Source organism: Thamnophis elegans, chromosome 12, assembly GCF_009769535.1.
Source record: "Thamnophis elegans isolate rThaEle1 chromosome 12, rThaEle1.pri, whole genome shotgun sequence".
Taxonomy (NCBI): Eukaryota; Metazoa; Chordata; class Lepidosauria; order Squamata; family Colubridae; genus Thamnophis; species Thamnophis elegans.
The window spans coordinates 20,550,792-20,578,194 of NC_045552.1; the positions used below are offsets into that span (position 1 = coordinate 20,550,792).

Consider the following 27,403-nt stretch of genomic DNA (forward strand, 5'->3'; position numbering starts at 1 on the left):
CTTGATCCAGTCCACCCTCTAGTGATCATCAGCTGTCATTGCTTAACACAAGAGTGTTAAGAAGATACATAAAAATGATAACTAAAGTCCAGGGCCCCAATGGAAAAAAGAAATTAAGACTATCTTCTATTGTGTTTCTCCAAAAATAAGACAGGGTCTTATTTTCTTTTGACACCCCCCCCGCAAAAGTAGGCACCTGGCCTTATTTTCGGGGAGGTTTTAATATTTTTGAGGTGCAGGTGGTGAGCGTGGTCACCTCATGGCTGCTGCTGTGTTGCAATATTTTTGGGGGGTAGGGCCCATGCGCTCAAAAGCCCGATTGGGCTTATTATCCAGGAAGGTCTTATTTTGGGGGAAACAGGGTAAGTACTTTCAAGAAACATTGGATCAGCATGTTGATAATTCAGGGAATTAAAACCAAAAAGAACTAGAATATGATATTGAAAAGGACTCACTAAAGTAACACTATCTTCAAAGTTTCACAAAATAAATTTTGATTTTTGTCAGTTTTCTCACCAATAAAGATGAATATTTGTAGCTCAAGCTTGAAATGTTATTTTTCAGTACCAGAGCAGTTTCTTGCACCCTAGGACTAGATACTTTTTAGAATATTTGATTGCCAAGCCTAGCTTTAAAGAGGTTTGACATTCAAAATTTTGTGGAATACTTTATACCCCATGGCAGCAACAAACACGATTATAGAAATCATTTAATCCCAATCAACCTGGGGTCTCCAGGCCCACCCACAAAATCTTGATTGGGAAGGGAGATAATTTATTTAGCATTCAAAATCAGTGATACTGGCTTCTTTCTCTGAACAAGCCATCCATGAGAACAAACTAGGGCTTTTATGTTTATGATTTGGGACATATGTCAAAGTTGTTTAGCCACACGGAAATGATCCAGAAGCATACAGATAATAAAGTCCGATAACTCAAGGATTTTAGATTGATGTAAACAAATAGCCATTTTGGAGCTAAACCAGGAAACTGAAAAGATGTGAAGAGGGGACTGGCAGATGGTTATAGAGATAAGGAAAACAAATGAGATAAGAAAGCCATTGCTGGAACCATTTTCCTTTTCCTTTAAGAGTCATTTCATTCATCCACTGCCTTTTTATATTTATGCATAAATCAGGTTTAATGAGAGAAAGAGGGTCAAGAAGCCAGCAGATTCAGAACTTCGTCCAGTAACTCTTTCTCACCTATGAAATGAAGTTAGTTTGTAAATGCCGTTATTGGTGTTAGAAGTTCCCCACAAGCAATTGTGTCCCTGTTCTCTACATTGGGCTAGAATAGGTGTGTGTGTGTCAATTTTATAACAAGGAAAAGGTGTGCTTGGGAAGTGCCAAAAACTTTTTGAAATGCATGGTCCCACAGAAGCTTCCAATATGCAGAGTATACAAAGAGTATTAGATGAGGGGCACCATCTTCTAAAAGCTCTAGGAAAAGAAATATCTCATGATGTATTCTTCTGACATTCTTTGAAGTCCCCTTCATGCAAATTATTTTACTTCAAATTAACAGGATTGGACCCCTCAATATCTCTACATATTATTTTCTTAAAAAATCAGAAGGGAAGGGGGGAAATTGAAACAGGAAGCTGAGATCCTTTAAATTTAGAAATTTATTTTGTTTAATACACAAGCTTTGTAATAGCTTTAGTTTAAAAAAACAGAAACAAAATAAAACCCCCAATGTGAACATGACAATATCCAAAGTTCAGGTCCTTCAGGTTTTCAGAAACCACAACTCTGAAACTTACATACTATTCCGAAGGACTCCAACAAGACAAAAGAAAACTATGAATGGGGCAACAACATTCCACAAAACAAAAATTTATGCCAAATTTGGCTGAGACTTTTGATCACAGGAACTGTTTTTTTTTAAAGGTAAAGGGGATAAAAGAAAAAAAGGTACAAATTAAAAATCCAGTGTTCCAAATAAGTCTTATCATATAATGAATCCACTGCCTTCTGCCAAGCAAGTTTATAAAGTAGATATGTTGTGCCAATTTTAAACATAAATTATTAGGAAACACTGAGAAACCTGGGTGTTTGGCAAGTGTTCCCACATAATTCTTTGCCAAGAGTGGTTGTCTCATGCCTACAAAACACAAAAGATCTGGAGCAAGAATTTACAATAGAAATGTTGTAAGCATTTGTACTATGACCTTTTAGAGCAGGCATGGGCTACCATGGCCCTTTACACCCTGTGGACTTTAGCTGGCTCAGGAATTCTGGGAGTTGAAGTCCATAGGTCGTGAAGGGGCCATAGTTGCCCACCCATTTTAGAGAAACTGTGAAGTTTCGCCAGGCCCTTTTTAAAACCATTGAACAGGGATAGGGAGGGGAAGAGATCCTTGCTGCTTAAGAAAATTCTAACAAAATCATGTCAACTGTCAAAGGCGGTCACTAATACAAATGTTTTTTTTTGTAATGAAGATCCATGCCCTTTTTTTTTAATAAACATGGTGAACTTTAACCTAGCAATTATTACAACCAATGTTAAAGTCTAAAGCTCAAACACATTTTAGCAATTTGAAATTGAAATCTTGAGTATAAACCAAATAAAATTTACATGAAATCAAATGCTGCTTCATCCTAAGATGGTGGAGATACCTGCGCCTTCCTCATCGACCTCAGAGCTTTCTCGCGCAGGTGTTTTTCCAAGTCATCCAGGTTATCTTCTGCTTCACTCTCAGTCTCCTTAACGCAATGGAAAGTCAGCAATTACTTCTATAGTTACAGAATATGAGCCTGGGTTAGATTTGGCCAGAGTGTAGAAACTTTCGTGAAACAAGCAGCCTAAAAAGCAGGGAGTCCTGCTAGTAACTTCAACATCGAATACACTAGAGAAGGACAATCTCATTTGCACATTGGTTTTAAGGTTAAGTCACCTACCAACGCCCAAATTATATAGATTCCAAAACCAAACACAAACTGTTCCTAGAAAAAGAATATTCTTAGACTCTGCAAGAGTACTATCGCAATAGATTTCAATATAATCCCTGAATTCTTAAAATATTTAGCCATATCAATATTCAATCTTAAAAGATGAAGAAAAGCACTCAAGCTTATTTAAACGGAGGCTAAATATTCACCTTTTTGGGTTCTACATTTTTTTCTTGATCTTCCTCTGCAGGTGTTGTAAAAGCAGCCATAGCAGCAGCTACAGCAGCCTTTTCTTTCTTATGCTTTTTGTGTTTCTTGTGCTTCTTATCCTTTTTATGCTTCTTATCCTTCTTTTTCTTCTTCTTTTTACCACCTCCTTCCTGATCAGAATTCTGGAAGATCAAGCCATCATTTAAAACAATACATTATAAAAATTTCATCTCCACCCCATACATAGCAAGTAACAATTCCAAGCTGAGTCTTGACAGACATCTCTTTTGTTTACTTTCACTTTGAAAATAAGTCTGTCCATCAAATGCACATAAAGGGTCCAGTTATAGATCTTTCCTCATCAACGTCCACAGAATTTGGTCTGTCACACCAGTGGATATATCTGGGCACTTAACTGCTAGTTATACAGCAGTTGGAACAAGTTCACACGTTCATGAACTGAACTCAGCCAACCTTGCATTACAGCTTAAAAGTAATGTATAATCTCAGTCATTGTTCCAACCAGTTAAAAAGAGTTGATCAAACAAACTCTCATAAATTTACAGCCGAAGATACTTACTCGTACTGGTGATGGGCTTGGAGTTGGACTTTTAGCCTTCTTTGCAGGTGCTACTGGTGACCAGTGAGCAGAAGGAGATGCTGATCGAGCAGGAGAGGGAGGTGCTGGATGCTTCTTGGGGGGTGGTTCAGGGGACACTGAAGCTGACCTAGATGAAGAACCCCTTCCTGCAGACTGAGGACTTGGTGGAGAAGCCCTTAGAAAGAAGAAGCAGAACACGTTATACTTTCTAGAAAAGAAAGCAAAATCAATGTTGAAAATTCAAATCAGCTGTGAATTTTATAGTGCCTATTGATTCCAAAGCAGAAAAAAAACCTTGTTTTTATTCCTAATACCTATGATACTAGAATACTACACACCTTGATTGGGGAAACAGTTTTCCTACAATTCCAGAGCAATTATATTAAGAGCACTTAAGACTTATATACCGCTTCATAGTGCTTTATAGCCCCCTCTTGTGGTTTACAGAATCCGCCTATTGCCCTAACAATTTGCGTCCTCATTTTACCAACCTCAGAAAAATGGAAGGCTGAGCCAACCTTGAACCAGTCAGGATCAAACTCCTGGCAGTGGGAACTACCTGCAATACTGCATCCTAACCACTGAGCCACCACAGCTCTTACAGTTGTAGCCCAACAATCTAGATCCATGTTTTTGAAAGTTAACAACTTTAAGACGTATGGACTTCAGCTCACAAAAGTTCCCCAGCCACGCCTTAAAGTTGAAGTTTGAAAAACACAGATCTAAAACAGTTCCATGTGTTTTGCTTACTTCTTTGACTTCTTGGGCTCTGGAGTCCTTGAGACTCTTCTGATGGGCCTAGAGGTTGGAGATGGTGACTGCCTTCGCGGAGGTGATGAAGAAGGACCCCTACGCAACAATGGGGGGCTGGCAGAGGTCCGTGAAGGTCTAGGCTGTGGTGAAGGTGAATGCCGCTTGTTCTGCAGTGGAGAGCGGGGTTCCCGGTTGGACCTGCTTGGAGGGGAGCTTTTCCTGTGTTTGGAAGATGCAGATGGCGAACGTCTTTTTGCGGGTGGAGAGCTTCTTTGTTTTGGTGGTGGAGAGCGAGAGACTCTGAGCTTAGGCTGCGGAGAAGGAGAAGCCCTTCTTTTGGGAGGAGGAGATGCCGTTCGTCTCTTTGGAGGAGGAGAAGGAGAATACCGCCTCTGGATGGGAGGAGAGTATCTTCTGGGTGTGGGCGAATGCCGGCGAGGGGGTGGTGAAGGAGACCTAAGAAGTAAGAAGGCACATAAACACATTGATCAAATCACCAAGTTACAAGGGTTGCTACCTAGGCAACTTACAAAATGAAAGGGCAAAAATACAGTGAAATAGAGGAGAGGGTACATTTTCACTTAACTGCAATTGCACTTATATTATCACAGAAAAAACATATTGAGAATCACCTGTTAAAACCTGTTCACTAAAATAATTGCTAAATGTTCCTACATTTTTAAAAATCTTGTATTATAAAGGTGAAGGCTTTTTCTGCTCTTAGTTGTTTCATATGCATTTTAAAATATTTCTGCTAAATCATCCTGAAGGGATTGATTATTAGCAGTATTAGAAAATGTTTTAGACTTATTGAATGAGTAACGTTCCTTCCCAAAAATAAAATGCTACAATGCATGCTATGGAGCTGGATATCCCAATTTCCAGCTTAGGGACTAGCATTTTCTACAAACATGCAACATTACCTTCTTCGTGGGGGTGATGGTGACCTGCGACGTCTTGGAGGGGGGGCAGGAGAAGGAGACCGTCTTCTTCTGGCTGCTGGTGGGGAGGGACTTCGCCTCCTCCTACTATAAGGAAAGAGGGCAATAAGTGTGAAAGAGCAAGGGGGTGCTTAAGAGACTGCTGTTACAGTATTATCAAGCGGTGCTTTAGGGCTATAGTTCCTCCAGTCCCAAACCACCAGCCAGTGGTCAGGAGTCACAGCTGCAGTCGAAGACATCTGGAAACCACCAAGTTGTTTCCTGCTTTACGAAGTGCCTGGCTTCCATGATAGGAAAACCTTACACTTGCTGGCAAAACAAAATAGCCTTATGCATGATTTCCTGAGTAGGCAACTAGTGTATAATTGAAACTTGGAGACATATATTTGGCAATTAAGGTGGTATTCAGAATGTCTTCTATTGCACAAGGCCTTTCTTTCAAAATAGACAAGAGCACTGAATTGGGGGGTGGGTGGGTGCTAAAGTCACATGATTGTGATTTAGACGCCCGGCCTCCAGCTTGCAATTATGGTATACCCCGGTCACATGATAATTTGCAACTTCATTGCCAGCTTCTGACAAAGTCAATGGGGAAGCTGGCAAGAGGATGTGCAAAAGGTGATCAAATGAACATGGGACACTGTAACTATGTAGAATTCACCTAACAATGGCAACTGCTAGCGTAGGTTGATGTGCTAACATGACACTGCACATTACAAAGGTATCACTTAGCGATGGAGTTGCCAATTTCATTGTTCAGCAAGAACTACCTGTTACTGGCAACTGACCTACTCACACTGATGAGGGCCATCAGAATACTACTGGAACTTGTACAGAAGTAGCAGATCTCCACTTTAAACATTCCATTCCTGGCAGACCCCACACCTGCTATGAAAACAGCTCTACCAGAGACACTGTGCATTAAGGGAAAATGTCCGGGTAACCGATACAACTATGAAGATTTTAGCCAAATATGTCCAATAGTCTTTATCTCATTTTTATCACAATACATATCACCTCTCATTAAAATATCTTGATCTTTTGCCTTCAGAGAGAAGATGGATATGTTTTTGTTTTTAAAAATGGTTATTTTTAAACTTCTGCCCAGTGATCAAATAAAGGAAAATTGCCAGTTTAAGGGATGTATTTTAATCACTTTTGCAATTTAGTAAACATTAAGTAGATCAATTAATCGGTTCTTCCATTATTCTACTTTCATTATTTTAGCTTTCACCTTTACACCACCATTTATGTTATTTATTTATTTATTTTACTGTATTTTCTAGAATGGAGAAACATGTGGTTGTGATCAGATCAGCAGCAACTGCTCTATTCTCAAAACACAAAGTTTAACTCTTAACAGAATGACCTGCTGACCAACCTTTTAACAATTGGTGACTGCCACCTCTTTCCCATCTGCATCCTGACAGCAGTGGAGGGAGGAAAAAATTCATTTGTGAATCTCAATTAGCAGGCAAAAACTGATCAAGTTACAATATAGGTTGCATTGCAGTGCAAACTGCCCTGTATCTGCATGCAACAAATCCCTTATTCATCAGGTAAACAGCTACCTGTTATGTTGCTATCAAAACTATATAATAATGGATGAAACTGAGAAGACTGGAACAGAGCCGCAAAATTGTCATGGCCAAAATGAAAGCAAAAACTGGACATGATAGCTGGGTTCACACTATATTCATGGAATGGTTCATTAGGGTATGAACTCAGGCATTAGGGTTTATAAACCATGATTTTATGGCTTACTATGATATCTCAAGCCATGCTTATTTTTTAAAAACTAGCCATGAACAGAAAAGCCACATGTTAAGAGTGATGTGTGAATGTAGCCACATGCTTTCAGAATGGGTCAGGAACTGAATTATGTTCACTGCGATCTATTCAGAAAATCCAGTAGCTTTTATCAGATGGTCAAGAAACCATCAGTAACAAAAAAAATAGCCTGGACACACAACAAGAATTTACCGAGGAGAAGATTCTTTTTGCCACTTTCGTGGAGAAGGAGATGGGCTGCGAGAATGTGAATGCCGTCGTCGTCTACCCACTTCACCGTTTTTCACATTTGACTTTTTCGGTCGTTCCTCTTCAGAAGACGATGATGAACCAGAATCTGAACCACAATAAATCATTATTAAAATGTGATATAACTTTTCAGTGCAGAATATTCAGTGTATTCTGTACTACAAACTAGAAACAGAAAGGGAAGGAAGCACACTTATTCAATTATTTATTCAGTAGCCCCACAGGATGCAAACCAAGCAGCTCAAATCATATGCCTAGGCAGAGGGTTAGACTAGAAGACTTCCAAGGTCCCTTCCAACTCTGTTCTGCTATAGAAATTTAGTGAAGTATTGAAAAATGCAAAAAGCTTTGATAAACCATTTTAAAAGCAAAATGGAATGCTTCTGCCCATTTAAAGCTTTATCTTGGTCTACCCTACAATTGTAAATTAGGGTTAAAGTTGAGAAACTACTAACAATATTTTCAGGATTGTTAAAGTTCTTTGTTATACAGAACTTTAGTTATAGTGGGAGGGAAGAGGAGGATCACAACTATATATTTACATAATTTTCACTTGTGAATTTTTATTAGTTCAACGGGAACTTTTAGGTTTTGCTTTTTCAAAGAACCAAAACACCTGGCAATGACAAGCAAGAACACAATGTCCTTTAGGCAGAAAACAACCTAGACAGGCATCGACTAAAACTTTTACTCTCCACTACCCAAGAAAATAAGATACTGTAATTTTTATGAAGTGCTTTAATATATTCATATATATTTGGGATTCATGGGCAATGAACAAAGCTTTACTACATTTCCCTTCATTTCTCCTCCTCTATGCACCATTGTCTCTTATTTCTAAAAGCAAACTTTTGCTCATATCTAAGACTTGGTGTCCCATTGCATCAGGACACAAAAATTCCCAGTCTATGTCAAATTATAGTTTATATTTGAGAAGAAAACCCCAATAAATAATAAACAACTTATTTCAAGTATACGTACAAAAGAACATAAAATACCATACCTGATGAAGACTGCTGGTTCTGCCTTCTGTACTGTCGTCTTTGCTGCACGGAGTCTGCAGCTGCCATTTTGCCACCTTTGTCTTCTTCTAAATATTAGGCAGGAAAGAATTATAGCTCATATTAATAAAGTACTTTGAGACTCAATATATACCAACCGCAATCTTCCTTTGTATACATGTAAAAAATAAGCTTTAGTTCCTTTAGGCTTTTTGGCTATGGAAATCAAATGATGACTGATTGCAACTTTTGCTGTTGTTCAGTTGTTCTTACTTTTGATTTTAATTAAATTGTACCTACAATGGGTATTAGGATCTAACTGATCGAATTTCAGTTAATTCTTTTCATTATCAGACATTGGAAAATACAGGACAATTCTGAAACCTACCTGATTCTGACAATTCAACTTTTCTTGTTTTTGGGGCAGGTGAGGGAGATTCTCTTTTTTCAATATTTTTATGTTTAGGTGCTGAGAAGAAAAAAGTAAACAAATTTAAAACTCATTTATGATTCTTATGCGTGGCCCGACAAAAACGTGCTCGTCAAAACCGCAACATCATCAACGTGCCGACAACAGCGCATCGACAGAAGAGCGTTTTACAACAGCGCGTCGACAGAAGGTCGATTTGACTTCCGGGGGGCGTGGCCTGTTGCCGAGGAGGGCTCCACCGAGCTCCTCAGAGATCTGGTCTGTATATCTAAATAAGATCATAGATAGCACCCCTTTCTGGCTAAGAAAGGGGCAGGGAGAATAGCCCCGTAGGTTAGGATCTAATCGTAAACCACAGCCTTTTTCTTTTTTGGCTGTGGAAAGAGATTAGTTCCGGCCGAAGCGGAGCTCTTATCTCCAGCCATTTCTTCTCAGCTGCCTTTTTTTTGGCAGCCCCAGACAGGCTAGCCCCCCCCCAGGACAAGACAAAGTTTTTTTTTTCAAGCTAGAATTGATACGGGCGGGTCCCACCCCTGTGAGATTTATGTTTTTAGTACTATTGTAAATACCAGCACCATTCGTCTTAGAGACTTCTTTGTCTAATTAGACCTCAAAATGGCGATTTCTCTCCGTGGATGATTGATATACTTAGCCGGTGTTATCTTCCTGCAGACTGCTCCTTAAGAAAATAAATTTTTCTTTTTTGGAAATAGAGGGGAGCGAAGCTCTGCTTACTTGCTTATTTATTATGCCATCCAAATCAAAGAAGCGTCTTGCTACAAAAGAATTTAAAGAATTTTCATTGGAAACACAGCCTTTGTCTCCTATGTCTTCTGTTGAGGAACTTTTAACACAGGAATATCTCCTTAAAATGCTTAACGCTTTTAAGAAAGAAATCAGGGAATTTGTATTGGAATTATTTGATGATTTACAATCTAAAGTTAATCAAATGAAGGCGAATACTTTTGCAGCTGTGTCTGCCCTGTCAGATTACTCTGCTGAAATAGAAAACAAATTGGAAAGTCTGGAGAAGGCTAATTTTAATTTGACTACCAATATTCAAATTTTACAAGAAAAAATTAGAAATAACGAAGAACAGCTTATGATACTAAATTTTAATAGGAAGGCATTTGCAATTAGAGTCAGAGGATTCCGTGAAAAGAAGCAAGAGAATTTAAAACAGACCTTTGCTGAAGCCTTCAGCCACGCGCTGGGAAGCCCGGGACTTAACTTTGATTGGCAGATTCGGAAAATCTATCGCCAGAACTCATTGATAGCGGAACAGCGACAGCTCCCGAGGGACATAATTATATATTTCTCTACAAAAGAATCTAGAAACGCGATTGTGCAAAATTTTTATAATAATAGGCTCCGAATTGATGACCAGGACCTGATTGTCTTCAAAGAGATTCCTTTCCAGATATTGAGAGCAAGAAGGGACTACGCCTTTTTAACTAAAGAGCTTAGGAGTCAACAGATTCGATACAGATGGGAGGCCCCTGCCGGCATCACGGTTACATTTGAGAATCAAAGATTTCGTCTTAACTCTATTTCGGAGGCTCAAGATTTCTATTGTAGGATTCTGAAGGCGGGACTTCCTGACGCGCTCGGAAGAGAGGAGAGACAAGCGGAAGGAGAAAGCAAACGGCTGGCCATGCGGCTGCAAGATGGAGGGGGTAGCCCCTCCTCTCTCGGAGAAGCAGAAGAACGCAGATCGAGAATTTAGATACTTCAAAAGACTTCCTAAAGTTGAGGACTGAATGGGGGTTTGAGACCTCTCTCCGGTAGAAAAAGTGGACTAATTTTTATCAGAAGGGAAAGCTGGATGAAACTACTTTGAGCTAGATTCTAAAGTAACGTTAGCACAAATTTGATAGTGGTTAAAAGAATGCGGAATGATTTATGTTGTTTAAACTTTGTTAGATGGGACTATTTTAAAATAGAAGGTTAACTGACTCTTGCTGAAAGTATTATTTGAAAATGATCCATGCTATTTAACTTTTATTTGAAGGGAAAGTTGGTTGTTATAGTTACTTTTTAAATAAACGCTAGTATAAATTTGATAGTGGTAAATATTAGACAAGCAAGAGATGAGGGTAAAATGTATGTGGAATGAATTATGTTATTTGTGGTAAATACCAGACAAGCAAGGGAAGAGGGCAAAATTTACGTTGTTTAAAGCTTATTAGAACAGGAAGCCGCTTGGGATTATCTTAAGATAACTGTAAAAAGAATGCGGAATGATTTATGTTGTTTAAACTTTGTTAGAAGCGACTACCTTAAAATAGAAGGTTAACTGACTCTTGTTGAAAGTATTACTGGAATATGTGGAATGATTCATGCTACAAATCGCTCTGAGCTATATTTTAAACAAATGTTAGCATAAATTTGATAGTGGTAAATATCAGACAAGTGGGGGATGAGAGTAAAATGCATGTGGAATGAACTAAGTTATTTAAATTCTACTAGAAGGGGAAGTCGGTTGGAATTATCTTAAGATAGAAATTGATTCCTGTGTAAAGTAATATCTGATCTATGTTGCTTAACTTTACTAAGAAGGGGAAATCTGGTTAGATTATTTTGAATTACGGTTTGAAAAAGGGGTAAAGAAAGATCATTCACGTTGTTTAAATTTTACTAGAAGGGAAAGTTTGATTACTTGTCTGTAAAGTTATATTTGAATATATGGCAGGAACTATGCTGCTTAAATCTTATTGGAAGGGATCATGAGGTTTAGGAAGGGAACGGGAGAGTCTACAGAAGATCGGGGTAAATAGCAAAGAAGTAAGAGACGAGAATAAAATATAGATAGAATGATTTATACTATTTAAGCATAGATAAAGATGGGGGGCTGAGATCAACACAAAGAGTGGTTTCTTTTTTTTTCTTTTTTATATATTACTTTTATTTTTTAATCCATATGTATACAAGATATTTTAGATAGAAGGTAGTGCCAGGTGTGGGCCCTGGGAAGCCGGGAGGATTAGGGATGGGGATTGTGGGGGGTGGGGTGGGGGGGGGTTAACATAATCTTAATAAGAACAAGAATGTATTTATATACGGTGGTTCCTTTTTTTTTATTATTATTATTATCTTTTTTTTTTTTTTTCCTTGGTTCATTTTACATTTATTAGATCAAACAACACTCGAATAAAGGCATACACCAAGGAGGGAGGTAGAGGGAAGGAAGAGGGAGGAGTAAGGAAGGAGTAAGGGGAATGTAAGGAGTATGTAAGGAGGGTGTCTGGGGAGTAAGGGGAGAAGGAAGGTTTGAGGGGAAAGGGAAGTAGGAGGGGAGTGTTAGAGGGAGAAAGGAAAGTTGGAGGGGGTAGATGGGGTGTATGGAGGATGCAAGGGTTAGGTGGGGTTGGGAATGATGAGTTGTGTTTCCTTTTTATCTGTTCGTTTTATTCCTTTTTTCCTTTTTTTTTTCTTCTTTTCTTATAGTAAATACCCTGTGTATAAATGATTGCAAATGGAATGTGAAAATTGAAAATTGAATAAAATATAAAAGTAAAAAAAAAAAAAAAAAAAAAAAAAAAAAAAAAAAAAAGAAGGTCGATTTAAGTTAAGAGTTTAACTTAAGGTTTAGGGTAAGGTTTAGGGTTAGCGTTACGTTTAGGGTTAGGTTTACAGCGCGCTTGTTGCCGCACTGTTGTCGGCGCGAATCAGCACTCATTCGTCGGCGCGGTTTAGAACTTGCGGTTTTGTAACCGCGGTTTAGTCGGTCGTGGTTTTGTCGGTCGCCCTTTTGTCAGTGAACCATTCTTATGCAAATCATCATTAAAAATTGTCAATATTTAAGAGAAAGCCTACTTATTTCATCATATTAAGAAAAATGTGACACACAAATCAAGTAACTAAAATGCAGAAAAGGACTAATTTCCTGGTCAATTCCATACAGTAAGTTGCAGCCTGGAAAGCAGATCTTACTGGAAAGATTGCAATTTTCTTTCAGTTAGGTAATGTCTAATTAAGCACTTTAACACAGAAGAATTTGAGGCTAAAAACATTATCAGAATGGCTTGGAATATTTTCAAAAATACTTCCATTTACCTGAAGTTCTATTGGGAGAAACAGAACTACGGGCTTTTCTTGTACGATTAGACTGCTGTGGTGTTGGTGACCTACGGGGTTTGGGGGGAGGACTTGGAGGTGGGGATGGTCGGTGTCTTCGTCTTGGGGGGCTTGCAGAAGGAGAAAGCCTTCTTGTTTTCCGAGGAGGGCTGGAGACCACTCTCTTAGGCGGTTTCTTTGGTGGTGATCGAGAACGTGAAGACGATGAGGATGAACTACTTCCTGATAATGATGCTGATGATCTTCTCCTCCTAAAACGTTAAATTTGATATTAAATATGCCCTAAACTTAGTCTGAAGATTAATCTGCCTTGCAGTTTCACATAGATTTTACTAACTCCTAATATGATACTTCCAATAACAGAATGTTCATTTTCTACATTATGCAGAACTATTGATTGCATCAACCTTATAGGTTAAATACCATTTAGTAATGGTGAATATTTCTGGATTGAGAATGGGATAGTCAAGAACATTTAACATATTACACAATGTTTTTATTCTTGGTCAAAATAACTCAAAATAAGGGAACTGAAAAATAGCTGATGTTTTCCTTTTCTAAACATGAAACATCCAGACCAACACATATAGTCAGCAACTAAACTGAATTCATCACGTTACATTTAAAGCAGGGCCTACAGAATTCTGACTACAATTGTGGTCAGTTCTGTTGCTCTCATCTAGTTGATGACTCCACCTTTGATTGTAGAATTCCCAAGAACAGAGGGAGGGGGGGAGAACCTCCCTTGAGCAATATTCATTAGAAATAAAGCCATATGACTAAGAATCTGTATGTCTTATAATCCTACTAAGCAAATTCAACTGCTGTTTTGTCTGTCTCATCTTTACAAATGTCAGTATCATCAACAGTAGAAAATGGGCAGATAAGAAGTCAGAGAAGGGGTTTTAAACAACATTGCAAACAATCCTGGTGTTCTTGAAAGCCCTCATGCCAAAAGCATAGTCACAAATATATTTCCAACTAAACTGATATATCATTCTAAAATGTGACCAATAAAGAAAAAACAAGGTCTTAATTTGTAAGATGACAAATTTTTCAATATAGGTGATATAAAAATTTAATAATAAATAAGAAGTAGAATAAAATTTCATAGTCTTGTTTCCCTAACAGAATTGTGTTGCAAAACAGACTTATTCCTATCAGGATTTTAAGCATAATTAAACTCATGTTTTCAAGTCAACCTGAAATGTATTTTCTACTATTTTCTCCCTGAAACCCAGAGAGTTGTGGGTAGCATAAGGAGCAACAAAATGTAGCATAGCTTCCTCCTACTGTTCTGACCTAGGCTTCCTAAGAGCATGAAGCAAACTCCTTGTCCTGACAAAAAACCCTTTTATTAATTTACTGTGAATTCTTCTCATTCAAATCAAGCAGTCTTTCAAGCGAGGATTTACAATCACAGACCTTATGTGGCTGCAAACGCCACTCCCCTTTCGCTCCTCTTTTATTTCCTCTGGGAGGAGCCATTCATTGTCCACCTGTGGCCTTATTCCCAAGTCGACCCCTGTTCTTTAGCTGTTCCCTTCGTCTGGCAACTCTGTGCATGCACACACTGGGAACAGGCTCCAGCTGTTCATCTGCCTCACTGATGTCTACCTCTGAAGGCAGCTGATAACTGGCATAGGCCCTGGCCCCCTCTCTGCCTTCAACACAGAGCCCTCCCCAGGCTCTAGGACTGGCCCATGTTCCCCCACAAATCTGCTGCCAGCTCTGCTGGTGGGCCACAACACCTACTTGGAGTTTTCTGAAGTACAATTGCTGGAACTGGAGCTAAGACCTAATAAAGATCAGGATTGGACAGTCCCAAAAAGTTTCAGTGCTAGTGACTGTTGCCTCTAAATTCTTACCGCCTCACAGGAGATCTGCTTCTTCTATGCCTAGGTGGAGGTGGAATACGTCTTGGTGGGGTTCTTCTCCGAGGAGATGGGCGCCTCCTTGGGCTAGGCCGCCTCCTTGGTGAATAAGACCTAATCGTACAAATGATAAAAAAATCAGATACTGAACCCATTATAGAACTCAATGTTTACAAAGCTTCCAAGGGAAGGAAGAGCAATAGCACCTGCCTACATGCCAAAACTACAAACTAGTCTACATGTTTACTTGTGTAGCAGAGAAAGGGAACTGCTTTATGATAATATGCATCAAGAAAGGCAGGTATAAGGCTAGTATAAGTATGAAGATACATTACAAAAAAACCAAAGAGGATCATTTGAGAATGGATAAACGGAAGCATTAAGGCTTCATATATTTAATATTCTAATAATGATATTCTATCATTATTAACAAGGTAACACACACAATGGTTAATAAGGTTAGATATAAGGTGAGCTATTTTCAGAAAGAATTTGAACTATCTAACCTAGATCGTGATCTATGACGTCTTCTTGGTCTTGAATGAGATGGGGAACGTGAGCGAGACTTTGATCTTGACCTAGATCGAGATGGAGATCTTGGACGAGCTTTCTCTTTTTCTTTTTCCCTTTCTTTTTTGGAAACTCTTTCTGGAGATATTTCCTTAGTATCTGGCATAGGGTCAATTTTAGGGACTTTCAAGATATCACTGTTAAAATAAATTACGAAGTCAAGACTATATTAGCAGAAGGTTATATGTTATATAACCGGATATTTAGCAACCAGTATTTCAGAAGCCCTAAGGATAAAAAATAAGCAGTGCACATAACATTTAATTTCATTGATTTATCATAATCAACATTGCAAAACCAGGAGGAAAAGAATTAATCATCTGTGGTGTTACCTGGTAGATGTGGCCTCCTGGATCAATGTTTCTTTTACTTTCATGGAAGGTTCTGGTTCAGGTGTCTCTTCTTTTTTTACTGGTGGTGGTGTAACACTGCGACTTTTGGCTGTGTGGTGGGGTGATCGAGAATGGCTATGTTTCCTCTCTTTCCTAACAGGAGATGAACGTCTTCTAGGGGAAGGAGATCTTGATTTGCGTCTAGACAAATGTAAATTTAGCTTAGGATAGATCTAAAAAAAATCTCATTCTAACATGCATTTTGATTAAGAACCTTTATCACACGGACATCCCTAACCTTCTATTTTGACTGCTGACTGAAAAGGTAAAATTACTGCATTCAGTAATCTTCTGGAGACATTTAGTTTGTAAACTGTAAGGACTGTAAATGTGCTGGGCTGATGCCATGTAGGCTGCCCTTTCCTTCCTATCTGCCTGTGTGGAGTACTGTACCTGGGGAAGCCTGAAAGTACTTGGGATGAAGGCCCTTAAAGTTCATCAAAGGGTTGGAGCTCGGCCTTATCAGAAGCCCCAGTACAGAAGTTCGTGTTCAATATGCCTAGTTAGTGTAAAGGAACTGAGTGGCTGGATGCAATATATATGGGCAAACCCTTAATTCTTTCATGTCTTCAGCTAAATACCTGCAGCAAGCAAAGCAAAGCAAAAATGCACTTCAACCACCACATTTAGACAGCAAGCGTAAGATGGCACATTCGTTAAAAAACATTTTGGTGCATAATTGCTCAACCAACATATTCAAAACATTCTCAGAGTCAATATGCAAATAAATATCACCTTCTGGGACTCCGAGAGCGGTCCCGCTTTTCTCTGTTCTCTTTATCTTCTTTGTCTCGCTTATCCTTGTCTTCATCTTGTTTCTTCATTGAAGCCAATTTTTCCTGTTCAATCTGAAACAGCAAATACCAACATTTTCTTAATTAAAAAGCACACAAAAAGCTGAATGCTACTCTATTTACATTACTGACAGTGCTAGGGGTGTGTATGTTTTCTTTGTTGAAATTAAAAGTTTTTAGTGTTATAATCCCAGCAGGAACATAATAAATACATGAACATATAAAGAAGTGCTATTGATTTTCTGTCAGAAAATTGGTGGGAATAACTAAAATTGACAGGAAAAGATAAAATCTCTGGGTGGCAAACAACACAAAGAGAGTGCATACTATAGTAAATTAGAAGTAAATAACAGAGCATTTTGTTGTACTCTTAACATCTTATTAGAGCCTCTAAATCTTTAACGACAAATAATAGAATGAAATTTGCCCTTTCTGATACATTTTATTTGGTGAATTTGTAATGTTTAATTAAAAAAAAGATTGTCCTACAAATGAGATAGTTAAGTACCTTGGCTTCAAAACCTCACGACTAAAAACTATGCAAAACCAAATTCCATTCTTCACAGCAAAAATGAACACTGTTCGGCTAGCAATCAGACCATCTTTTTGTAGATTTTATGCATATAATAAAAACTAATTATTCATGTCTTCAAATGTTTCTAGCGCTCACATCTTTAAAAAAAACTTTCTAGCAGTCAAGTGTTTAGTAACCAAAAAAATCTAAGATACTGCAGCTCAATAATTAGTGTCTATCCACTTTGGTCTGTTATATTTTTTCCAAAGTATTACAGATTTTCAGATCATATACTAATTTTTCAAATATTTTCTCCAGAGCTATTCTATTCTATCAATCATTCTTTGGCCTTAGATTAAACCCATACCCCACCCTTAACATAATCCCACCTGTCTTTGTTTTATTTCTTCTTTCTTCAGCTCCAAAAAAGCAGATGGAATACCAGCAATGTTTTCTTGAGCACTTAACAGCAGCGGCCATAGTTCTCCCATGAATTCTCGCGCGTTTTTCCCATTCAAAAATCCAGTCAAGTTGATTTGCATCATTTTGGAATCAGGATTCTGTAAAGAGATATGACAGGAAGAAATACAGGTTATTTGAAAAACCAAACCCAGTCAAGTTATTCTTTATTTTGATTTAATCTTCTACCATGGACAAGAGCATATTACTCATTTTATTAGTTTTTTGTTTTTTAAAAAAACAAAACTTTGCTTAAAAGTTGTTCAGTAGCTGTCCTAACAAATAACCAACATTCTCTTGCCTTACCATTACAGTCAGAGTGGCCTGTTAATCCTTTGTGGATTTCATAAGAAGGTATGATCTGTACAGCCACTGAAACATAGGGCCATTAATTTGCCGTAGCAGCATCATAATAGATGGTGTATGATTCTTCTAATTAACTTTCTAAACATTTTCCCCCAGCATTCTTTGGTACCAATCCTTGAAAAATTCTTTTAAGTTATCTGTACAATGGACAGAAGCTGTACACGGAACATTACAGAATCATCATCTACAATATCACTGAAATCCTGCTAAGAAAACTGAAAAAGAATTTATGCATGCATTTTCTGACTTCCATCAGTAAACTGAACTAAACCTCCACTAACTATTTAATGGAATGAAAGCTGCCATCATTTTCTTAACAACAATTATGTGATGGTCACAAAGGATTAAGAGGTCAAGTGTGGTTCACAGTACAAGTGGGCAATTTAGTTCTAAAGTTGCTGGTCAAAGCAACAAGATCCATGTAACAAGCACAGCTCAACAGCACAAAGCAAGTACAGATTCCAGGTGTCTTCTTTTTCTTCTTGGAACTTTGGGGGGGTTTGGAATCGCCAAGTCCCCTGTAGAGAAAGATGTTCCCTTGGCTTGCTTCCGACTCCCTACTGCAACTCAATCACCTTGAGTTTAATGTTATACCATTTATCTAAATTGCAAAAGACGAACAAGCAATAATGAGTACACAACCACAGAAAGAAAAAAAAGTTTTTTTAAAGTTCTAAACTTCAAATCATGCTTTCTATAAAGGGGAATTAAAACTGCGCACGTTTTTTTATTAATGCATATTAGTAAACTACTTCCTGCCACAATTTCATACTTCATCTGGTTCCCCTAAACCAGCTCCCCCAACATAATTTCTATTAAAGTACATTAAGGGATTATAAATATGGATACTTAAAATAAAAACCTACATTCAAATTACAGCATGTCTTTTTTAAAGGAAAACATCAATACCTTTCTCAGTTGAAATTTCAACTGTTCAGTCAAATCAAAGATGAATTCTTTGGAAGAAAGATTGAGCATAGAAAATATTAGAATAAGAACATTTTGCCAATGGTTCAGAGAAACACTCTTTACTATCTCTTGGAATGCAGCGGCAGACTGTGCAAAATAAAAGACTGTTTATCATGAACGCAAGTTCATTTACGCAGTTCATGTTGTATAGTATGTCTCGCTATCAATTAGCTGTTTTCCAGTGGTGCAGTCCAGCTCCGCTGATATCAGAGGGGTGCCATGCCACTGATTTCAGTGAAAAACAGCTTGAACCTTTAAGCTTTCTAAATTAAACTGAAGTGTACTTTTATAATCAGATATTAAGCCCACCATCCCAACTGAACATAGTTCTAAACAGAGTAGGTCTCCACTGAACGCCTCTTACCAATTTAGAACTGCACTTCATTCTTTATTATTTAATGTGATTTAATTCAAAACAATTTAAAGAGCAGTGTAAAGGTTTGCCCAATTTCTTTCTGTTGGATGCTTTCTGTCTTTGGTTCGGCCACTTTACACAACTCACCTCCAAACACACACTGCATCATCAAGGGAGTTGGTCAGAGCGACATTGGACACTCACTCTGCTGTGACCTAATAAGGTGATGGTGCTATACTTCAGACGCAAGGAATAACTTCCATTTTGGTTCAGGCCTTTTAAATCATAAATCACATCATCATTAGAAAATTGCTGTCAAAGTAGCTTAACATGTAACAGCAAAATCAACACAGTAAGTCTGATTTTTCACCTGAGCAGTTTTGCATACTATGCACCTTCACTAAAACTGTCAACAAATGTTTTACAAAGTGAATTATTCACAATATGCATTGCAACAAAATCCCTCCTAATTTCAACTGTTTTTTTTTCACAGAAAATTTTCAGTTTACACAGAACAATTATGCAATACAATTACGTATACGGAAAAACAACCATAGCAAAATTATTACCTTCACTTCCAGCTGATTGAATATAAATTCAATTACTACATCATCTTCAAATCCAAGGATTTCTGTTACTCTCTTTGTTATCCATGGCTTGATTACTTCCAGGTTTACCTTGCTCATGTCAACCTACAGAATGAGATAAATAATGTTAAGATATATACAGATATGTCCAGTGTATATCCACAAATCAATGTGGTTTGTGAGCCTTCTTAGTAGCTTTCTTACAGATTACTGGAAGCCATTTTATTAAAATGTATCTTTTAATGTCATCTAACTATCTGTAGTGATCATTAGAATTTTCCTAAACAGAAACAATTCTTCCAAAGATAAACTGCAACGTTCTGCCTAGGGAATCTACATACTGCCCATGGACATCACTGTAATGCAATTCCTTCCTTTCAAGTTTCAAAAAAAAAGTTTTACTCTTTTTGTTCTAAAATGAGATGCTGTTATTCAGATAGTGGGATATTAAAATTCCATGTTCTGATTTGGCCCCCAGCCATTTTTTTTTTCTTTGCTCATCACCAGTTCATACAAGAAATAGGTATTTTGTTTGGGAGAGAACTTCTGCTCTATTCTTAGCTTCTTGGTAGTAACATGTCTCTAAGGTACATCAATTTGATTTCTGTTATAGGGAATTTGAATTAGAGTAGATTCAAAATAGAAAAATGTTCCAAAGGAAAAGCATGTATACACTGCAACCTGAACCCTAATTTGTCTTCTATATGTAGCTGTTCTGTTACATCGTGACTCTCAAAATTCCAAATAACTATTGACTTGAACAGCAGCAGCTAAAAGCTCACCTCAAAGTTAAATGTTTATTAAAAATAAAATAAATTCATTAAATATGACAAAAACATACTTTCTTTTCAAGGCATTCTGCAAATTTCAGTTGCTTTAGCAGCTTCTTCTGTTTGTTGCTGAAGCGATTATCCTGTTCTGCACTTGTACCCTGTAAGAATAAAATAATTCAATTACATATAGTCCTCAACGTAGTGACTATTCAAAGTTACAAGGGCACTGAAAAAAGTGACTTATGACCATTTTTCACATTAAGACAGTTGCAGCACCCCTATGGTCAAGTGATTAAAATTCAGGTGCTTGACAACTAACATGCATTTATGAAATTGCACTTTCCAGGAATGATATGATCACTATTTGCAACCTTCCCAGCTGGCCTATGACAAACAAACTCAATAGAGGAAGCCAGATTCATCTTAACAACCACTAATCTTTGGAAAACACTCTGCATAAACCTTCTGGCTTGTCAACTATAAGCTGTGTCTTGAAAAAATCAGATCATACAAACACCCAGTAATCAAAAGTTTGAATTAGTGTATCTTACAAATAAGTATGCATGCACACAAACACGCACGCACATACACACACAGAATTGATTGTTCACTTGTAGTGTCATTACCTTAATTTATTTACTGTACTCATAACTAAAACAATCAAAAGATTAAAGTACAATTGTGGTTTTTTTTGTCGTGTCTTCAAGCCAATTTTGGCCTCTGGGTGACTGCCTAACAAGTCACTGCAGTTTTCTTGGCAAGATTTTGGAAGTGATTTGCCATTGCCTCTTTCCTAGGCTGAGAGTGAGTGAGTGCTACGAAATCACCCAGGTTCATGCCTCAGGCAGGACTAGAATTCAGTTTCCAGTCTGATGTCTTAACCACTACATCAAACTATGATGTAGCGGTTAAGACATCAGATGTTTGATTTACACCAGAATATTAAAATGTGAAGACAAAAACAATTCCATTGAAGATTTACACGTTATTAAAATGGAGAAACAATACTTAAAAAGAATTAGATGTTCAATGTTCTATTAAACTGAGATTTACTTTCAAAAATTTGCAAACTAAGAAAAATACATTTGTGCATATGAATGAGGGGTCAACACTCTTGCCATTTCACAGGCCAACTGCCACTTACATAACATGAAGTATACAATTATATAACCCATTGTGGTCAAATCTGACTAGTGGCTTGCTTGATATCCAACCCCAATATACACAGAAGGCTGCTAATTTTTAGTATGCATGCCACAAAGTATCAATGCCTGTAAAAGACAATTTGTAATCCCAGCATTTGGGGATTATTTTTGTCTGTGAGATTACTGTCCTAGAAAGCAAGCAGTTCACTTTAGTACTACAGTATGCCAGTTTCAGTCATAAACTAGCAATACCCCAAACTAATTATCATCTACTCAAAACCATTTTTCTCATAGTGGCTCAAGGCAATCTGTGCAGCAATAGCAGTAAGACTTATATATCGCTTAATAGTGCTTTACAGCCTGCTCTAAATGGTTTAGAGTCAGCCTCTTGCCCCCAACAATCTGGGTCCTCATTTTACCCACCTCGGAAGGATGGAAGGCTGAGGCAACCTTGAGCCAGTGAGATTCAAACTGCCAAATTGCAGGCAGCCCGCAGTCAGCAGAAGTTGCCTGCAGTACTGCACTCTAACCACTGCAGTTCATATAGGCATGCTTCCTAACTTTATGTCTACAAAACCAACTAAAGGGAAGGTAGAATTAATTTGAGTGTTATGTCTAACCTAAAGTTTACTCACAGATGTTATCAGTCCAAATTCAGTAATATTAACTGTTGCAGTACAGCTTTGTCTATTTAGTAAGTGGGTTTACATCAGCTTTCTCCAAACCAAAACATTCTAAAACATTTTTGAGGACATTTTGCCAGAGAAAAGCTGATCAAGCCCAACATGCTTGCATTTTGTTTAGAGGATTTTCGCTGAACTGGTACCTCTCACTTTGATTTTAGGACTGTAAAATTTGGGACCCTGAACCAAGTTTATGTTTCTCTTCCCCGACAAAGTTAGCAGCGCTTACAAAAGAAAACTAGCTACATTTTAAGTTTTCGCTATAAACAAGCTGACTTTAAGATCACTTGCTTTCGAATTGGAAAATTCGCAGATTCTGTAACACTATTTTCCCCACCAAAGAAATTAGAAACGATTCCACACAACACACACAATTCCCCCCCACACACAATTATTGAGGCTTTGGAATCAATCGGAATAGTTCTATTACAAACAAATGCACACACTTGATTTATCGAACACGCCGAATCTCCCACTCAAATAATAAAATAACGGCGTTGGTTTTGTAATAAATGGCAACGCTGATTACGGAATTCGGGAGTATGTGTGTGCCTGGCGGGGGTAAAAAAAAAGGGCACGAAAGTAAGGGAAACTCTTCCCATCTAATGTGCTGCCTGGCCGGGAGTCATGGACAATTGTAGTCCGTGTCCCGGTAGAAGAGCGCTAGGTCGAGGAAGGCTGCAGCTGGTGGGAGGAAAGAAAGCCCCGGCAGCCCCCCTCCTCCCGCTTAGGCCTCAAAATAACTCGAGGCGAAAGAGGAAAAAGACCGGGAGAACACGCACGGACCGACCCGAAGGGAACGGCATGAAGCGTGCGGGAGGAGAACCAAGTCTTTCTCCTCAGTTTCTACCGCGCGCTGAAGAGAGTCGCCGCCTCCGCCGCCATTTTCTTTACTCGGCGGCTCCTGGCAGGATAGCGGAGGAGGGAAGGAGAGCAGCGACACAGCTACGCCGGCCGCCCTGAGGCGGCTGAGGCCTCGCTTCGGATCGCTTGGAGCGCCTTCGGCTCTCCGCCTTAAGCTTCCCCGTCGCACTCGTCCCAGCCGGCCTCAATCCCTGCTCGGCACTTACGCGGAAGAAGCCTGCGTCCATCTTGACTCCTCCAGCCTGGCCTTACAGAGCGCGGCTCCGTATCCCGGCGTGCACCGCGGCAAAGGGCAGGCGCGCGCAGGCGTCCAAACTGCAGACGCTCCGGCTTTTCTCCCTCTTTTCGGCTTTAAGGGCGCCGCCCCACCCCTTTTCGCGCGGGAAAGCGCCAGGAGGGGGAGGCTGCGTGATGCGCAATAATAAATCGAGACGGGGCCCGAAGAGAAAGCGAAAGAGGCGGGGGGGGGGGACAAGAGAAGGAAAAATCCAACCAACGGGCTTCGTTTCCCGACCAATCCTGCGAAGGGGGAGGGTGGAGTCGGGTGGCTCAGCCAATCGGGCACCAGTAGAGGAGAGGTAGCCCAAAGAGCCGTTCGCTCCTGATTGCGTCACAGCTCGCGGTTGCTGTGAGAAGGCAGGCAGAAGGTGTCTTGTTGCTATGACTACCTGTAAGGCCCGGGCGCAATTGAACATGGAGACTAAGGAATGGGCTGCAGAGTACAGGTGTTTATCGACTCACAACAACAGTTTATTTTTGTGACCGTTCAAAGTTACAACGGCACAGAAAAATTTGACTTATGTCTGTTTTTTCACAGTTCAGAATGTGCAGCTTCCCCCATGATCAGGTGATCAAAACTCAGAGGCTTGGCAACTGACAAGTATTTATGACTGTTGAAGTGCAGGATCTGGAGTGGTTAATCCTGAGAGTCAAAGATGAAAATGAAAAAGTTGGACTGCACCTTAATAACATCAAGAAAACAAAGATAATGACAATTGTAGAGAACACATAGGTTAAGAGGGCAGATCGACCACAAGACCATCAAACAGTAAAGGAATTCATCTTCCTGGGCTCTAAAATCAATCAAAGTAGTGACTTACAGCCCTGAGATCAGAAGGCATAGCACTTGGAAGAACTGCAATGTCTGGCATGAATAACATCTGGAAGAGTAAAGAAATCAGCTTCACAACCGAATGCATATTGGTTAACACAGTAAAAATTTTCCAATTGTTACCTATGGCTATGAAATTTGGACTCTGAAAAAGGCAGATAAGAGAAGGGTGGATGAGTTGATGACGTGCTGGAGGTGACCATTATGTATCCCATGGACTGCAAAAGTAACAAAGAAGTCCTTAGACCGAACCTCATCAACAACGTCCCTTGATCGTTAAAAAGAGGCTGTCGTACTTTGCTCATGTCATGAGAGCTGGCTCATTGGTCAATCATGCTCGGAGTGATCAGGAGAAAAAAAAGAGAAGGGGCTGCCCTAACACCCGCTAGCTGGACACTATAAAAGATGACACGGAGATGACCATGGCAGATCTGAAGGAGGCAATGTGAGGCAGAGGGACATAGAGAGTGCATGAGTGGCCAAGGGTCGGACACAACTGAATGGCTGATGACGACGATGATATGTTTTTATGTTGTAAGCCACCATTGGACAAGAGATGGGCGGCAAATAAATTTCATGATAAATAAATAATAAAATTTACTAACCTACAAGATAATCAAGCATCAGTGTCCTTTTCCTGGGTGCTTAATATCTCACTCTTGCATCATTAGAGACCTTTTCAATAAAATGAAGGTGGAACCTATGGCTCAGGTAGATTAAAAACAAAACAGCTAAAGGTCTGGTATACCCCACAGTGAAAGCAAGAGGGCTCTTAATGGGTGGATGTGATAGAGATCAAAAACCACACTCAAAAAAGGGAAGCATATTGGAAGTCTTCTAGTCCAACCTCCTGCTCCAGCATGAAACCCTATACCATTCCAGATAAATTGGTTGTCCAATCTCTTAAAGATCTCCGGTGTTGGAGCACCCACAACTTCTAGAGGCAAGTCATTCCACTGATTCATTGTTAAAAGTTTCAGGAAATTTCTCCTTAGTTCTAGAGTGGTTCTGTTCTTGATTAGTTTCCATCCACTGCTTCTTGTCCTGTAAATTGAAAGCAGGTAGAGAAACACCCTGAGGACACATCCATCAATAAATAAATAAATGATGAAGGGGCTTTGTGCAGTAGCCAGCAGGATGTGAGAATGAATCTACAATAAAATAATAGCTGTGCAGAATTTGCAACTTAACACTAGAGGGAGCAAAATACGTAGGTATTCAGCTGAAAAACCTGTGCTAAGTGCTTTGAATGCGTACAGCCCTGTGCGCAGACTCGCACATACAAACACAAATAGAGTTACAACAGTGGATTACATGGGCAGCCCAGAGTTGAATTATGGAATTCATGGTGTTTCCTGCAAACATTTCTTGCAAACAATTCATTCCCAAACTAGATAAAATCTCAGTACTCTTACATGGTTTGTTGGCTGGCTACATTGGGATGGATGGTTGTGTGGGTGGGTGAATGGAGCTTGTTCTGCTAGCCTTGTGTAGGTTTTGGACAGAATATGTGGAATGAGGCTACTGTCTGGAGCTTATGGTGGTGATCAGTGGTGGTTTTTGCTCATCTGGGTGTTGGTTAAAAGATGTGGGACCTTTGGTTGCTGCTTCTGGATACTTCATAAATAAAGTTAATTTCTATATGCTACTGATGGCTAAAATTTGGCAATGTAACAAGCTTCTAGAAATTCCCTTGCATTCTTAGATTAAAATCTCTACAGCTTCCCAGTTGAAATGGTGATTGAACCTGACAAAGATCTGTGCAGAACACGTGCAAAATCCTCGTTACGCCCCAACACAAACATGGCAAAACTGCAAAACATTTTTTGCTAGTTAATTCATTTTGGAAACCAAGATTAGGGTTAGGTTGGTTTGGCAGAAGGATTTTTCAGATTCTATTATGGAAAACAGAACAGAAAGTCTGGAGTAGTTCTCCCAATTTCTGTTTTGACAATGCAACTTTGGAGATATTTTTAAACTAAGGGAATAACCAGTTTCTTTTCAGTTATTCTCTTAGAAAGAAGGAAAGGAAACCAACCACATTATATATTAAAGGAAGAATTGGATCCCAAAAAATCAGAAGTCTTCCTATTTCCACAGCATATCCCAGTGGAAAAATCTAGGAAATATCTATCCAACAAATATTTTGCAGAATCCTTCCCCTGCCATGCCCATCAAGCCACACCCATCAAGCCACAACACACCCACCAAGCCATGCCCACAGAACCAGTAGGGAAAAAAATGAATTTCACCACTGATCTAAAGAATACTGTATTTATAATTGTTTTTATTGCACTTGAATGCCTTTGCAAACTGCTTTGGACATTTGGTTGAAGGACCGGGTTGGATTCTGGGAAATATGGTCAAAACTTTTTACCACGTCTTCAGATTTGTTTGGGTCCCACAACTCCCTCTACGTGAGTCCCTCAGCCTAGAGAAGAACAATTAATGACACAACATAAGGGACAATGCCACCACTGTGCACTTTGTGAAAAGAATTGAGTTGGATTATTGCACACCCACTCCTGTAATACCAAACATGTGTAGTCTGCCAACATAGTTCCTATTTTCTGAGTTTGTTGTGCAAAGAAGAGCTTTTTTAATGAGCTTTTTTTCTTTTCCTAAGAGCAATGAACGTAGTTGTAGTAGTTATGAAAATCACTTTTCAGCTTTTTACCAGCTGGTTTGGACACATTACACCATCTGCAATACGGTGAGTGAACCTAAAACAGAAGTGGATATTGCCTTGAATCTTACAAATTACTTTATGCCATACCATTTTGCCTGCCCAGGAGATACAATTTTGTACTGCAATCAGAATTAGAATTGAGCTGGAAGGGACCTTGGAGGTCTTCTAGTCCAGCCCTCTGCTTAAGCAGGAGATCATATACCATTTCAGACAAGTGACTGTCCAGTCTCTTCTTAAAAACCTCCAGTGATGAAGCACCTACAACTTCTGAAGGCAAGCTGTTCCACTGGTTAATTGTCCTGTTAGGAAGTT

The 27,403-nt window shown here is 39.0% G+C and overlaps 1 protein-coding gene across 4 annotated transcripts; it reads right to left on the reverse strand.

The window, feature by feature from the left end:
• Positions 1–1,608: 1,608 nt before the first annotated feature.
• Positions 1,609–23,728, reverse strand: SRRM1 (serine and arginine repetitive matrix 1). Of its 4 annotated transcripts, none has more exons than XM_032227261.1 (17): positions 23,498–23,727; positions 20,668–20,757; positions 19,809–19,931; positions 17,480–17,650; positions 16,518–16,630; positions 15,723–15,923; positions 15,327–15,527; positions 14,815–14,934; positions 12,926–13,197; positions 8,828–8,908; positions 8,442–8,528; positions 7,382–7,526; positions 5,381–5,485; positions 4,455–4,913; positions 3,684–3,879; positions 3,103–3,285; positions 1,609–2,707 (listed from the first exon to the last, which is right to left on the reverse strand). In XM_032227261.1, exons 1-17 carry the CDS (start codon positions 23,516–23,518, stop codon positions 2,603–2,605), a joined length of 2,673 nt encoding a protein of 890 aa, XP_032083152.1. In that variant the 5' UTR covers positions 23,519–23,727; the 3' UTR covers positions 1,609–2,602. The 4 variants fall into 4 exon arrangements, with proteins under 4 accessions (XP_032083152.1, XP_032083155.1, XP_032083154.1 ...); XM_032227262.1 differs by having other exon boundaries at positions 2,646–2,737; positions 23,498–23,728; XM_032227264.1 differs by lacking the exons at positions 20,668–20,757; positions 23,498–23,727 and having other exon boundaries at positions 19,387–19,901.
• Positions 23,729–27,403: the final 3,675 nt, after the last annotated feature.

Excerpts from the sequence above, each read along its gene's own strand:
- SRRM1 (XM_032227261.1), bottom strand. The coding sequence starts at position 23,518 with ATGGACGCAGGCTTCTTCCGC. Across the intron at positions 13,198-14,814 it reads AGCAGATCTCCTGTGAGGCG|GAGGAGAAGATCATCAGCAT; the intron begins GTAAGAATTTAG and ends TTAACGTTTTAG. Across the intron at positions 5,486-7,381 it reads CAAAAAGAATCTTCTCCTCG|TAGGAGGAGGCGAAGTCCCT; the intron begins GTAAATTCTTGT and ends CTTTCCTTATAG.